Source organism: Falco rusticolus, chromosome 4, assembly GCF_015220075.1.
Source record: "Falco rusticolus isolate bFalRus1 chromosome 4, bFalRus1.pri, whole genome shotgun sequence".
Classification (NCBI taxonomy): domain Eukaryota; kingdom Metazoa; phylum Chordata; class Aves; order Falconiformes; family Falconidae; genus Falco; species Falco rusticolus.
This window is the reverse complement of record NC_051190.1, coordinates 3,119,657-3,134,397: the sequence shown is the minus strand read 5'-3', so window position 1 is coordinate 3,134,397 and position 14,741 is coordinate 3,119,657. Positions and strand designations below refer to the sequence as shown.

The 14,741-nt window shown below is 43.3% G+C and overlaps 1 protein-coding gene across 5 annotated transcripts in view; it reads left to right on the top strand.

Moving 5' to 3' along the window:
• The window catches only part of VGLL4 (vestigial like family member 4), a 92,012-nt gene that overhangs the window by 31,726 nt on the left and 45,545 nt on the right, over positions 1-14,741 (top strand). The window contains exons 1-2 of one of the 5 annotated variants that reach the window (XM_037386233.1): positions 12,299-12,373; positions 13,084-13,152. The exons of 2 other annotated variants lie outside the window; for them this stretch is intronic. Coding sequence is in view for 2 of the 3 variants with exons in the window: in XM_037386231.1 (XP_037242128.1) it covers positions 12,292-12,373 (82 nt within the window). In the remaining variant the exon portion in view is untranslated. Of the gene's footprint in view, positions 1-11,828; positions 12,374-13,083; positions 13,153-14,741 lie in introns of those variants that run through there. 2 more of the 5 variants (XM_037386231.1, XM_037386229.1) reach the window with 2 other exon arrangements.

Below are 14,741 nucleotides of genomic sequence, written 5' to 3'. Positions count from 1 at the left end.
TATGTTAAAGATGTATGGTATAGAGCACTCTCTACCAGAAGCTATTTTTTATGGAAGGCCTTAGTCTTGTTTCCTGAGAGGGATGGTGCCCACTGAAAGGCCTATTTAATCTTTGAGTGGTTTTTTTCCACATTGCTTAGTGTGGAGCCTAGACTTTATTTTCTGCCCACTATTCAAACAGAGCTCAACAGGCAGGCTTATTCAATTCCTTGTAGGTTTCTGTATGGCACTTAGCACTGTACTGCCAAAATGCTTCATAAACTTTTAATTAATCTTTACGACACCTCTTTGATATGGTTCAGTTCAATCATTATTCGGGACCAGAGCCAGTAAATCTTTCTTTACACAAAATGAGGTGATGTCCTGTGGGAATCAAACGTGATTGTGCAGTTACACAACAGTGTAAGCATTGCAAAGCAGTGTTACCCCAAAAAAACCTTTTCCTGGTGTTTTTTAACGTGCGAGTGTTTTATTTTTACAATCATTGTGATACTCTTTGAACATTTTTGTATGTTAAAAATCATATGTAACATTATTTATCCTGAAAACAGCTTCCCAAGACATGTAATGGAAAGAGTAGAACATCTCCAGCTCAGGATTTTTAGAATTTTGTTTTGTTATGTTTTGTAACCTTTTTGCTGCTACTTTTAAAACAAAACCAAAGAAAACCAGCTCAGCAAAGAATACTAGCAAAACCAGCCTTCATTCTGGTATGTGCATGTGCATTTTGGTGCCATGTAGTTCTCAGAGCAGTTTAGCCGGGGCTGCTCACACAGGTTGGAGTCATGCTTCTAGACTGATTACCAAGACTGACATAAACACAGTTATGCTGAATATTAAGGTTTCAAACTGAGAGCCTTTGATTTTGAGGATACAGTGTCATACCTTCGTGCATGGTTTAAATGCTTGTCGGTGCATGTTGTGTCTATTTGTCTCTTCATTTATCATCGTTCCAACAAATCAGCAATTTAGACCGATGATATGACTCCTCATTTAATTGCCCTGACCCAGCCTGAGCAGTCATTTTCATATGACAGTTGAATTTCTCTAACTTCTGGAAACAACGAGCCCAGAATTTTTGGCAATAATGTGACTTTATGGTAGTTAGCTCGGCCCACCCTCCTACAGCTGATGGTTTTTTTTTCTTGCTTGGGAGCTGGGATTTAGCTGTAGGGGAATTTTATCTCCAGTGGAGTCTCTGTCAGAAGGAGATGCTCGGACCATTAGAACCCCTTTCTGTTTAGCCACCAGTCCTGTCACGAAATAATACCTTTTTTACCCTCTTATCTTGAAGGAGGAGTACATAGACTCCACTACCCCCTGGATGACTGCCTTTTGATGAGCGCTTTGGGAAGAAGATGGTACCTTACCGAATTAGTAGTGGCAACATTGCTTATCTTGGGTCCCTATTCCTGTAGCTGAGAGGACCTGTAGCTCAGGAGAAAGGAAATAAAAGGTCAAGAGGCAAAGGACCAAGGCAGAGAGAGATAAGGTGGTACAAAGCTGAAAGCGTCATCTGCCATTTCATTCTAGGATATCGACACCCCATGATCACGTATCTTTTGGAATTTTGTGTGCTTAGGCCTGTCCTGCTGGTCCAGGGTTGGGAGTAACCAGAGCTAGAGCAGCCTGGCAGCTGCAGCTGGGATAGAGGTGAAAAGTCGGAGTGAATTTTAAGACCTGGATTACAAAGTATTAGCTTCGGGAAGGGCTGCGAGGTTGTGGTGTGAGAGAGGATGGGAGGCTCTGGGCTGACTGATAAGTTGAGGCTCGTGAGAAAAGTCGGTGCTTAGTGCGGGGTGGAATTTAGGGCAGGTGGAGAACATACCTTCAGTAAGGGTGTTGAGATTGCTGGAAGGAGAGAAAGAAGCCTGTAGGCAAGTGAGAGGGGATGTTAAGATGGGAAACACTTTCAAAGGCTGAGGAAATGTTGAGGACATTGTGGAGTATTTGTCTTGTTTGGGAAGCACTGAGTTTCAGGAATTGACGGGGTGGTGGGTATGAGTCTTGGGAAAAGACCTGACGTGCCCATATGTCTGCATGCCCAAGTCCTTTGTTGTTGTTAAAAATTTGGTAATTCTGATCCTTTCCTCTATAGCTCTGTCTGTTCTCCTCCGTAATTGGGGTTAAGCCTGCGTGTTCCTGCTGACCCGCAGCTGAGCTATGGCAGTGACATCCAGCTGGCTGCCACCAAGCTGAATGTTCTTCTGGCTCTTCCCCAAGTGGTGACATTCACTGTGGTCAGCCTCCTCTCCCTGCCTGTTGGCAAAGCACAGGAGTGCAGTTACCTTTGAGGACTCTGGCTGTCTTTGAAATGTGATTGAAACTTGCTCGCTATTTCAAATTTTGGGGTAAGGAGTGTGACAGGAGCTATGGTTGCGTGACAAATGTTTTCCTTGAAAACCCGATTAAAACAAGCAAGTGATTGAAAATGGCAAAGCTTTGTGCCATGGTAGTGTTCGCTCTCACATTACTACAGCATTTGTCTGTGATTCCGCATAGCATTGAGTAGAGTCTGTGGCACGGGCAGCATTCATCAAATGGAAATTTTGACTTCTTGATGGTAAATCAGAAGCTAACGTTTGGTTTTAAAATGCCCTCTTTAGCACTGTAGCTTGGAAGCCCCATGTTGCTGTTACACTTCCCACGCTGTGCAGTGGTCTCTTCTATTAAAGCTGGTGAGTGATCGTGGTGACCACTGTGTTCCCTAAGAAAAGAAGGCTAGTGCCAGCTGGGCGGGGATGGGGGGGGGCGATGTGAAATACGTGTAAATATCATTCCCAAGACTTTGCTGTGTTGTCAGAAAGCTGGAAGTTAGCAACAATTAAAATAAGTGTCTTTTTGAATGTAAAATGTGGAAAAAATATTCAAACCTTCTTGTTTCTGTTTTTTTGGGGTGAAAAAAATCAAAAGCACAGTAAGAAGACTAGCGGTTTCCATTGAAAAATAGTTTTGATGGAGAATTTGGTTTGATTTTGAGACTATAAATGGCCTTTCTGGAAGGAAGAATGCCTTACCTTGTGTACCTGTAGAATTGGAAATGATAACTTTGATCCATTGGAAAAAGTAGGGGTTTGGCTTGCTATCATGTCACAGCATTCGCTGTCAGTACTTGTCAAGGCTTGAGAGCATGGACTTTTGAAGCTCGTGTTTGTGTTTTGGAACAGGGAGGGCTGACGACTTTTGAAATGTTTTCCCTTATTAAGGGGATGATGGGGGTGTTACTTCTTTATTTCCGAGACCTGTGAATTTGTACTTACGGACAGTGAGGGCATTCTCTGTAGTAGCTAGTGGTATTAATACCATTTTTAACGTGCCCCATCTGTGTTACGCAATACTACTACAGTTAAACATATTCTGTATTGTATTGCTACTCTAAACAATGCAAGGGCAATCAATACCTTGAGAGCAGATCGTGGTGGTCTTTTTTCATGTTATCTCCTACTCTGTACAGAGGGCAATAGATCCACCAGCATCTTCAGCAAAGGTGCTGTTCTCTGGGTGGCTGGATTTTTTTGTGAGCACTGCAATTTGGGTTAAGTGACTGTGTGTTTAGGGGTTTGGTTTGGTTTGATTTGGGTGGGGTTTTTTGGGTTTTGGTTTTTTGTTGTTTGTTTTTTGGTGGGGTAAAATAATTTATTAAAGACAGATGTTTTTTTTATATAGTAGAGAACAAGACCCCCCATTGGAAAAGAATAGTCTTAGAACTTGAATGAAATTTAATTTTAATTTAATGTAGTAGGTTGCAAGTTATATAATAGGGTTCTGTAATAAGTACTTATTAACATTTTCGTCCTAATGTTTAGGATAAGTAATTACTTTAATGTTTAAAAGCCAAAATTAATTTTTCTATAACAAAAGCTGTTACTGATTTTACTGCATGGTTCTTAGCAAGATAGCATTGGGCTTCATGGTTTGCTCTCATTTATACGGTTGTTACCTGTGTTGCCTGTAAGAGTCTCTAACTCCGTCTTTGTGCAAGCAATGTCAACTCCGCACACTTCAGTAGATTTACATACATTGACATCTAAGTTGAATGAGGCCCTGTGAGCATATCTTATGTCTCACCCAGCTAGCTATAAAGGGGAAATCTTTTCAAGGACTTTAGCGATCTGAGAGCTCTTTGCTTTATTTCTAAACCCTGTAATTAGTGGTTTCTTGAAACTGGATTTGCTGCTTCCCAGAGCTGAAGGATATGCACAGTAATTTTGAAATCCAGCCTCTAAACATGGTCTGGCTCTTAACTATTCTAAGTAAAAAGTATTTTAGATGCCTGCGCATCAAGCTGACTTAAATTGACTTTTTTTTCTTTACGGACTTTTTATTTTTTTTCTCCTTTTTTTCTTTTTTCTTCTTCTCATTTCTCATATAGAAAAAAATAGTATTTTCTTTGCCCTGTTAACACAATATTAGAGCATGGCAAAGTTAACACTTCACTGTTTGCATCTGGAGGCTGATGGTGTTGGAGACTTTGTAGTTCAAGATAAATTATGTTTGTGACTATCATCAACCCTTCAGAAATTTAAATGTGCGTGCAAATTACAGGAAAGATTATCGGGAACAATTTTTCAGCCTAGATAAACTAACTAGATTTATCTGTTATATATTCTAGCTGTATTTTTGAAGTGTTCTCAGCCCAGCTTAAGAGACTTAAAAGGAGAAAAATACTGGCAAATTCTGAATTGTGAGGTACTACTGAGAAATGAAAAGTATTCTTGGTAAACCTGATTTTCCTAGCCTGCTGTTCAGTTTGAGTAAGCAGTCAAAGAATGAGGTCAAGATAAATCAGGTGCTATTGTACACTTTTCTCGTTTGTATTTCACCTCGTAGAACTTGGAAGTGGTCACCTGGTTCACTGCCTGCGCTGCCCTGCAGTCTTTGGCAATTGTGAAATAGTTATTTGGTTTTAGAAGGATCAGCAGAACGTGTACACTGTATGTCCCATGTCCCTGCTCACCATTCATTTAAAGGCTTTATAGAAGACTTTATGCTTTGAAACAACCAGGAGTTATGGCTTTTGTGCCACAGTAAGAGAACAGAAGGTAATCAAAGGACGCAGCTCAAGTCCAGGTCAGCGTGATTCAACTGATGGAAGCAAAGTGGGCTGCTTCCTAAATTGCCAGCTGCTTCCTTCTGGAAACAAGAAGTACCTGCCAGCGCAGTATTTGCTGCCAGAGGCATCATACAGTACCTTCTGCACCCATTTTATATTTTGACCCAGAGAGCTAAATGTGGCTATTGCCAAAAACCCCCAACAAACCACCAAAACGAAGTGAGAGCAGCAGTGAAGGCTCGTCCGTGCCCTTGCCTTTGTCCCCATCTTTTCGGTCCTCTTACTCATGTAAATGGTCTATGGTACAATAGAAGGGTGCAGCTGAGTTTGGAGAAGGAGATAAATAACTTTCTGGAGGTGACAGAGTGACAATGGAGGGAGAGGGCTCTTGCTGATGAGGACAGGCTTTAATGAACCAAAAGCTTTTTGAGTAGTTAAATGTCTTAGTGTTTTTAGATCTGATACGAAATAGCTGGTTCTAAATTGCTAAACATTTACAAGTAAGTGATCTGAATTTTTTATTTACATTCACAGTGATATGCTTTTTCAAAATCTCTGTGTCTTCAAAAAAGCAATAAGAACTGCAGTACAGCTAAACATTTATGGAAAAATAAAAATAATAATCCAGCTCCCAGTCCAGACAAGGCGTTACTGTCCATTCCTGGGTCATCAAAGAGCTTGCAATTTGGTATCCTTGGGCATCACCATGTTTTTGGTTTCCCTAGCAGTTCTATTGTTGTTAGGCCAGTAGGGAACTGAAGCCAGGATGCCTGCTGGCTTGGTGCTTCAGGGAACAGAGAGCTCCATAACCTGAGTTTCCCAGCAGTTCGTGGGTACGGATGCAGTTGAGCACACATTCGCACTCATTAACAGATTTCCTTACTAGGTGTTACTATGTTTGGTCTTTAAGCAGGCTTGAGTAAGTTGGGGTACGACAAGTATGAAAGAGAATGTACGAATTATTTTGCTACAACTTAATATTGTGTATAAATCTTAATATTTCAGTCTCGGGGAACTCCACTGATAATAACAAAAACATCATTTGTGTTCTATAATGTCTGGCATATTTTTGAAACCTTTAGCTAGTAAAGGACAGGCAAAACAAGAAGGCGTGCGCTAGCTTTAGCCCACCTGCCTGGTGGGGCTTTTGTTGTTGGTTTTGGGGTTTTTTTTAAGACTGTAAAAGGGAGAAGGTAGTTTGATGTGATTAAAATCTAATCTATTTGCAATGTAGCTTTATATTTTTTTAAAATAGTGATCTGGAAGGATGTGTGTGTTTGTATCTCCTGTTCACTGGTACAGTCGTCATTACTTAATGCTTTGTAAAAAGTGTATGAAGTTGGTACATTCTGCGGTACCTGACTCACTGAGCAAAGAGTTTAGTTATGGATTATGCTATGTGGATCTCAGAGGCACAGCTGTTGAGATAACTGCTTGTAAGAAACTTTAGATATAATTTTCCTTATCACGCATATCTGAACTTCCTGCGTGCTTAATACACTTTAACTATATTTCCTTATCATATTTGAATGTATTTAAAAGCAAACACCCCATCTTGCTGTTCCTGTGAAATGTATTCTAACTGAAATAATAAAAATCGAGGTGGTAAGTGCAGCAGTTCTGCAGTTGAGTGTGTGGAAAAGGAAAAGCAGTATTTTTCCTTCAGGCACATCGCCACCTAGCAGCTGCTAACTAGAATTTGCTCTTCTTTTAAAAGAAAAAAGGTAAAGCCTGTATCTAAGTATTCTTGCTTTATTGCTCCACCTCCTTCTTGGAGCGTATGGAGCTATCGGCTAGTAAGCGGTGTTATCATAAATGCCTGTCTGATCTCGGGAGCTGCAACAGCTGGTTTTGTCCATTCGGAAATGGAATTACACTGAGCAATACTGTATGGCGTTTACGTCAGATTGTGTCTCACCCCTAGAAAGACTCTGTTTTTTCTCTCGCTTGCAAAATTGGTCACTGTAGAAATAGTTCCTATTTGCTGATGATCATTAAGGGTGAAATTTCAGTTGTGTCCAAGTGAATGGCTTGCATGTTGTTCTTCTACCCTGTTGATTCTTGGCCGGTGTTGTGCGTTTCCCCACTGAAAGATGTGTGGCATGAAGTGTAAACCAAGCTAGTAAACCTGCACCAAAGCCTTTTTTCAGGCTCTTCAGTGCTCCCGCTTCAGGCAGCGGCCAGCATGGGAGCAGGGAGAGTGAGGAGGGATGTGGGAGCAGGGAGAGTGAGGAGGGATGTGGGAGCAGGGAGAGTGAGGAGGGATGTGGGAGCAGGGAGAGTGAGGAGGGATGTGGGAGCAGGGAGAGTGAGGAGGGATGTGGGAGCAGGGAGAGTGAGGAGGGATGTGGGAGCAGGGAGAGTGAGGAGGGATGTGGGAGCAGGGAGAGTAAGGAGGGATGTGGGAGCAGGGAGAGTGAGGAGGGATGTGGGAGCAGGGAGAGTGAGGAGGGATGTGGGAGCAGGGAGAGTGAGGAGGGATGTGGGAGCAGGGAGAGTGAGGAGGGATGTGGGAGCAGGGAGAGTGAGGAGGGACGAGGGGAGGATGGTGGCAGAGAGGCAGAGGACTGGCAGGGTTGAGGACAGCAGAGAAGGCCAGGAGTGCCCCAAGGGAGCTTGCTTGAAAACAGCTCATATGTTTAAGTGCTGTAAAACCCACATAAACACAGATATTATGGACTTGATAGATTAAGGAATTGCCATTTTTTTCCTACGAAAATTCCAGTAAGGATTTTAAGGATTTATTTTTATATTAGGTCCTAGTATTGCTCAAATAAGCCAGGACTATATATTTTTATAGTGGAAAAGTTTTAGTAGCATTTAGGAACCAGTGATGCCACAACCTACTACATTCATAATAGGCACTGTAACTCTTCAAAAAGATAATTTTCTCAAGCTTTTTTTAAACCTGACAAATGCTCTGTTCTTCTTGTCAGCCGTTGGTACATCTGCACCAGTGCTGCAGCTGGGGCAGATGTTTGCTTTCAAAGTGAATCTCCTGATTGCCCTTCTTTGGTCTGCTTCACAGAGTGGTCTCACCCATAAACCAGATTCTGTTCAGACAAAAAGAAGCTGAAAGAAGCGCCGCAAGAGTGCCCCAGACGTGGTCCAGCTGCAAAGGGACATTGGTCCATCTGACCGGACGGACATACGGCGGCAGCTCAGGGTGGCTTCACACTGCCTTTGTAGGCACGCCACCGTGTTCTGCCAGAGGGAGAGGCTTGGTATTTTCTTATTGTGAGAACTGTAAAAGAGCAGCACAGAAATCTTGTCAAACTCCACCCAGGTGCAGAGACTAGCTGTCAGAATACATATGTACCCTCCTGGTTTTGACAATGATTTACCTGCTCATTAGAATTGCCTTTTTTGTTTGGTGTTTTGTTTTTTTGTTGTTTTTTTTCTGCTTTTTTGCTTTCCTTGCTTCAGAATACTTCTGTGGTAAGACACTCTTGTGTGAAACTGCTTTTGCTTCCCGTATTAAAGTGAATCAGAGGATCAGTAAGAGGTTGAACCATCCCACCTTCAATGTGGGTTAATTAGAATCATATCTAATATAGTTCGATGTGAAGTCCAGAGTGATTGGGGGAGGTGCAGGCGGGTTTCGGTTGCCTCTAGGGGATGCTGTTGTGTTACAAGTACCGGTGTTCGGCGGGTTTGCTTTCCAAATACGGGAATTTACCTGCCTTACAGAGGAAAAGTGGGTGCAGTCTTGGGGGAAGTACTCTAGCTAATATGAAGCAAAGATAATACTGCACATAATGGTGTTTGCGACTGTCAGGATGTAGAAGAACAGAATGAACTAACAAAGGTCCTAGAGTGCTGTTAATACCTTGTTTTCCTGTGTATGTTGTGTCTAACCCGCTGACACATTGATTCCCAATCTCAGTTCAGTGGAAGGTGTCTCCAGCTGGTGAAGTGATCGATGAGCAGTTTGAATCAAGCAGTTGGGAATTCTTTGCTGTCACAGACAGAGTACTTTACAGTGACCGGGTCAGTGTTTAAGGTTAATCTCTGATGGACTTGAATGTGTTGATCTGTCAAGTGTATCTTAAGCATTCTAAAACCAAAATCCATTCATAGGAGAACTTTCTTTGAAAGAAAACTTAAGTTGATAATATCCCCCCCCCCGCTTCTTTCACTAGGCATTGCTTTATTTTCAGTATAGATGCTTTAATTTAGAAATTCATAAAGCTCCCAGTGTTTGGTACCAGTTTATTTAATATGAACCATGCAAGTTCTTCATTACGCAGCATTTGGCAAGTGTTAAATCATCGTGTGTACTTACTGCTGAAAGCCATTCACATAATCAAGTGATCATTACTGTCTGAAAACCTGTGACTACTGGTCTAATAAAGACAACTTAGCTTCTTTATTAGTGTCTGGACGGCACTACTGAGCAGTCAGTGATTTGTAGACAATACCCAACTTTGCCTTTCCAAACAACTTGAAGAAATATGTATCTTCGAATATAGAGGGGAATTCATACGGGGCTTTGAACTGTAATGACCTTCTGTAGCTAACATGCTATGCGAAACCCTTTCTTGTAGGCCACTGCTCAAAAGAAGTTCAGAATGTTGCTTTTGTTAATTCCTCATCACCTGCGTTCCTGTAAAAAGATTATTTTAAATCAGAAAAATTAAATCCTTATCTCTTCTTATCCTTCCCAAGTATCCATAAAATTGTTGTTGTATTAGTGTAAATTCAGGGATGCTCTCTGTATTAAAACCTGTACATATCAGAAATGTTTTCCCCAAAATCTTTGCCATACTTACATAAGAAACTTGCATTTCATGCTAGAGAAATGTGCCTCTCTCCTGTTAATGTTGTAGGTATGCATTTTTATTGCAGTTTGTACCTTAAAGGGCTAAGACTTCTCTTGATGCCTTTATTAAATAGCTGGTTCAGTCTGAAGCATTGGTTTAAAATATTTTGAATTTCAGTATGCACAACATGATCAGCTATGTAAAACTTCCAGTCCCCCTGTTTAAAAACCATAATATTCTTCTGTGTTAGAAACACTTCTCTTTCTAGAAAACAGCACATGCTACTTTGGTCAGGAGACGTTTGTGGTAAAAAAAAAAAAAAAAAAAAAGCCTGTGAGGCAAAAAACCAACTGCACTCTTTATATTAAGTACCATCCAAGAAATGTACTGTTACTTCAGCATTAAGTACCCGTAAGTTTTTACACCATGTTAAAGTCTTAAAGATTAATAGCACTTCCAATTAGGACTGTGCCCTTGTTGCTTATAAATGATCAGTAAAAGGCTTCCCAACCTTCAGCTTCCCAGCAATACAGAATGCTTTTCAGGTAATTTGTTTTCTACTGTATTGAGTTCGGCACCGTTAGCGGACGTTCGTCAATGGAAGCACATGGGTGGGTAATGCACGGGACTTCTGTCTGAAGGGAGGAGAAACCTGATCTGGCTTCTAGGGAATCTTCCTTGGAGATAAATTCCTTATTCCTATTTATCAGCGGGAAATTTTAACTAAATTACCTGGTCTTACTGAAATACCCAGTGTATTCGAGCAGTGCTTTTCAAAATGCCTTGACAAAATGTCACTGGGTGGGTTGCCTCATTGCCTCGGTCATGCAGTCCCTTCCCTTTTGCTAACTGAGGGGAGAGGTTCACAAGGTAGAAATGACTGTTTGTTACTGGTGCTCGCTGCCCGGCTGCTCCTGCGTGTGCCATTGCAGCGCTCTGTCCCAGAAAGGCAGGGATGGGCTATGTTCTGGGCCAAAGAGGGAGGCAGAGGGAAGGCTGGGACTCCATTAGCTTTTTTTTGTTTGTCTTGGACCAAACTTCCCCAGTATTTCTTTCTCTTCTTCTATCAAACTAGACTTCAGGTGCTGATGGGCTGCAGGAAACGCAAACCGATGCCCATTAGGCTAGCACATGCTTACACCCGGACAGATGTTCTGCCTCTTAGGATGAGTCACACACATCTGTGTAAGCAGCTCGGGCCTTTGTGCTCAGGGCTGGGTCTGCAGAAGGGCAGACCACATCCTGAGATGAGAGCGGCTGCCGTCAAAACCTCCATCATCTGTGTCATTGGGGCTGGGGCAGCTGTGAAAAACCCGCCAGGCAGAACTGCACTGTGGATAGGGCTTGGGAAAATCAAGTCTCGTCATGTAATGAGCGAGTTGTGGCAGCGTGTGAGTACGCAGTACCTGTGTTTATATATATAAATATACACCTGTGCACAGGTATACCCACTGGAGCTATTTTATATATTTATATAGATATGTGATATATAAATAGAGATATATAAATATAAGCATATATGAATGTATAAATATATATAGTTATATTGTATATTATATATATGTATATTTATATAATTGCATTATATAGAGGTATATAAATATAAGCATAATTGCATGTATAAATATATATAATTATATATATTATATACGTATATTTATATAATTGCCTTTATGAGGGCAGAGCTGCCGCTGGGTTCCGCTGCGGTAAAGCAGCGTTGTTTTCCGCGGCAGCAGTGCTGGGATAGGGCTGAGGCCAGGCTGGGATGGGAAGTAAACGTTCCAGAGGAAGAAGGAACGCTGAGCAGGGGGTGCAGCCCAGCCGTGGCGCCCCGCAGCCCGGCCGGAGGAGGCCCCGCTTCCTCCCGGGCCGCCGCGCCGCTCCCCGCCCCGGCCCCGCCGCCCCCGCCGCCCCGCTCCCCCCCCCCGCCTCCGCCTTGCCGGCGCTCGGTGCGTTTGGGGCCGGGTGCTGTGCGGCAAATATCCGTGACACCCGCGGAGCCCCGGGGAGGCGCCGGGCATGCTCACTCCTCCCCCGAGCGCCGGAGGAAGCTGGGTTACATACGAGTCATACCAAGCATAGCCCGCATGTCAGCGCAGTGAACTTGCAGCGGGCTGTGAGCACAACTGCTGTGTCTTTGTCCTAGGAAATTCCCCTTGTTTCGTGGTTTTTTTTTTTTCCCCCGCCCCCCCCCCCCCCCTCGTGTGTGTGTGTGTGCGCGTGTGTGTTTTAATTGGAAAAAAAAGAAAAGTTTTTAGACAGTCTTCTTTGTCTCGAAGGGCACGGTATACTTTAGTTTCCAGAAGTCTGGAGGGGGGAGCGGGCTTGCACCCCTCCGGCGTGCCGCGGCGGTGCTTTGTTGTGCGGAGCTGAAGGCTGGGCCGTGTGCCGGGCAGCCGGGCACCGCCGCCGGGCCCCCTCCTGCCGCCACCCGGGCCAAGGCGAGCCAGCCGGTCTGTTCTGCCAGCCCGATAAATGCTGTTGATGAAGATGGACCTGTTGAACTACCAATACTTGGACAAGATGAACAACAATATTGGCATTCTGTGCTACGAAGGTAATGGGGCGGTTGCACGGAGCGACGCTGGCCGGGCGCTCGCTGCGGGCGCGGTGCGGGGGCTGCCGGGGGGCGCTGCCGGGGGGGGGGCTCCGCGCCCGCCCTGGGGCGCTTTGTGCCAGGGCAGGAAGGGTTTGAGGTTTTTTTTTCCATTTTTCTTTTTTTTTTTCTTATGTGTTTCGGGTTGGGGTTTTTTTTTTTTTTTTTGGTGGTGGTGGTTTTGGTTGTGCGTGGGGGTTTTTTTTGTTGTTTTTTTTTTGTTTTGTTTTGGGTTTGTTGTTGGGTTTTTTTGTTGTTGTGTGGGTTTTTTGTGTGTGGATTTTTTTTTTTTTACTAGGAGTGTTTTCAGCGTGATTTTCCTCTTAAAGAAGCTGCCGTGGGGTGGGTGGGTGTGAAGGGCCGCGGTGCTACCAGGGCAGGCAGACTTTCTGTCCGCGATGTCTCTGGCTGTAGAAGGAGCAGCCCGGGAGGCGGTGTGCGGGGGGACTGGTGGGCGTGAGGCGGCCCGTGGGTGCGGGGCTGGGGGCCGTGGGTGCGGGGCCGCCCATTGTTGGCTGCCCAGGGGCCGTCGGCCGCCCCCCCTGCCCCGCGGCCGCCCCCCGGCCCCGCTGGGGGGAATTACCCAACTGGTTGGAAAACGGGATTTTATTTTATTTTTATTTTTTTTTATTATTCCTCTTTGCCGGACTCTACATTTTCTGTCTCTCCAGCTCTTGTGGGCCAGCCTGCGCTGTCCCCGTTGTAAGTGTTGCGGGCCCTGGCTGGACCTGTTGTCCGAGGTAACGGGGTACGATCGGTTTTCTTAATCTAGTGGAGTTTTTTATCTACGTGCAGTTTGCAGAAGTGGTTATGGCTTGGCTTTGCCTGGAAAGAAAGGCACCACTGAGCTAATTCAGCTTGGCAGTGGAACTGTTTTCGCTGCAGCCACACACAAGCATTGCAGAAACCTTTCTTCTGATTCAGCAGGAACATTTTCCATGTTCCTTTGGAAAATAAAATTGCTGGAGTTGTCAGGGCAGAACCCATAAGGAGCGTACGTGGGACTCAGAGCTATCTATTCATACTCTTCAGAAAAAGACCAGGCCAGAAGGTGAGGGAGCTGAACCTCACTTTGGAAAATACCGTCTTTTCTATCATTAAACCAGCATGGCCACATTTCTTTCCTTCAGGAAGTGGAGGGGCTCCCTGCAGAACTCTTAATGTCTCTATTTCTTTTTTCTTCTTTCCTTCTTCCTTCCTCCACAAACATGTATGTATTTGCTTGAAGAAAGCTCTTTAACAGAACATTGGGCTTGCCCGTATAGAGCTGGGATTCAAGAGAGTCGAATTTTTAAGCTCTTTTCTTATCCTGTGCTTTTTTCATTAGAGCAAGAAAACTAGTTAAAAACAAGAAAGAAAGAAGGGAAAAAAAACCCAGAGAAAACCAACTTGCAGGATCCTTTGACTTTTTCATTGCTCTCTGTGGTAACCAGTGCTTTCTTTGGAAGCAGTTGACAACTTCTGATGAAGACCATGAAGTTCTGCATAAAATTCTATTTACGTGTTCCTGAGTGTTTTGTTGACTAAGGCAGAAAAAACTGTTTTTTTGGCTCATTAGTTCAATTCATTGTAATTATGCCTAATATTTATGGAAGGTTCTTTCCAGCCCCTTTTTCCCCCGCCCTCTTCTCCAATAATTGTTATTTAACCAGATCTTAGCTTTAATAGTTCAAAAGCAAAAGAACAGCTTAAGGAAGACACTCTACTGTAGCAGTCTTTGTTTAGTTTAAGCATCTGTTGCTATGTTCGTTATTCTGGAAGTTAACATTTTTATCATTAAAATAAACACACACAAAATGAAGAAAAGAAAAGCAAAACTTCAGTGGTGTTTATAGTGAGGTGTTTATATCCCAGTGGTTTAAAAAGTATAAACACTGGCAACATCTGCACTGAACTCAAAGGGTGTTTTAGAGATGCCTACAGATCTTCCATGCCTCTGCCATAGTATTTATTTTATGAGTGAGTTGTGTCAGCAGTGGTGGCTCTTTTCAGAGACGCTGCTGTGGTAGTAACTACATTGACAACAAAGTGCCCTTTCAAACTCAATTAACGAGGATTTATTGAAGGTCTTACTTGAGCTCCTAATAAATAGACATCTTCCTGAAAAGTACTTTTGTAGAAGTAGGATAAGATACAAATATATTGTATGATGTGAAAATAGGTTTGAAATTTCAGAGGAAAGAGTTATGAACGTATATGCCACAAGAAATGAATGAGATCTGTTCCTTATTCCTTTAGATGCTCTCTTGAAACACTTGCTTTTGCTTACTGAGGTAATTGCTATGCTGGTGAAATATGTTATTATCGTTTTATGAGGTTTACTAGTGGT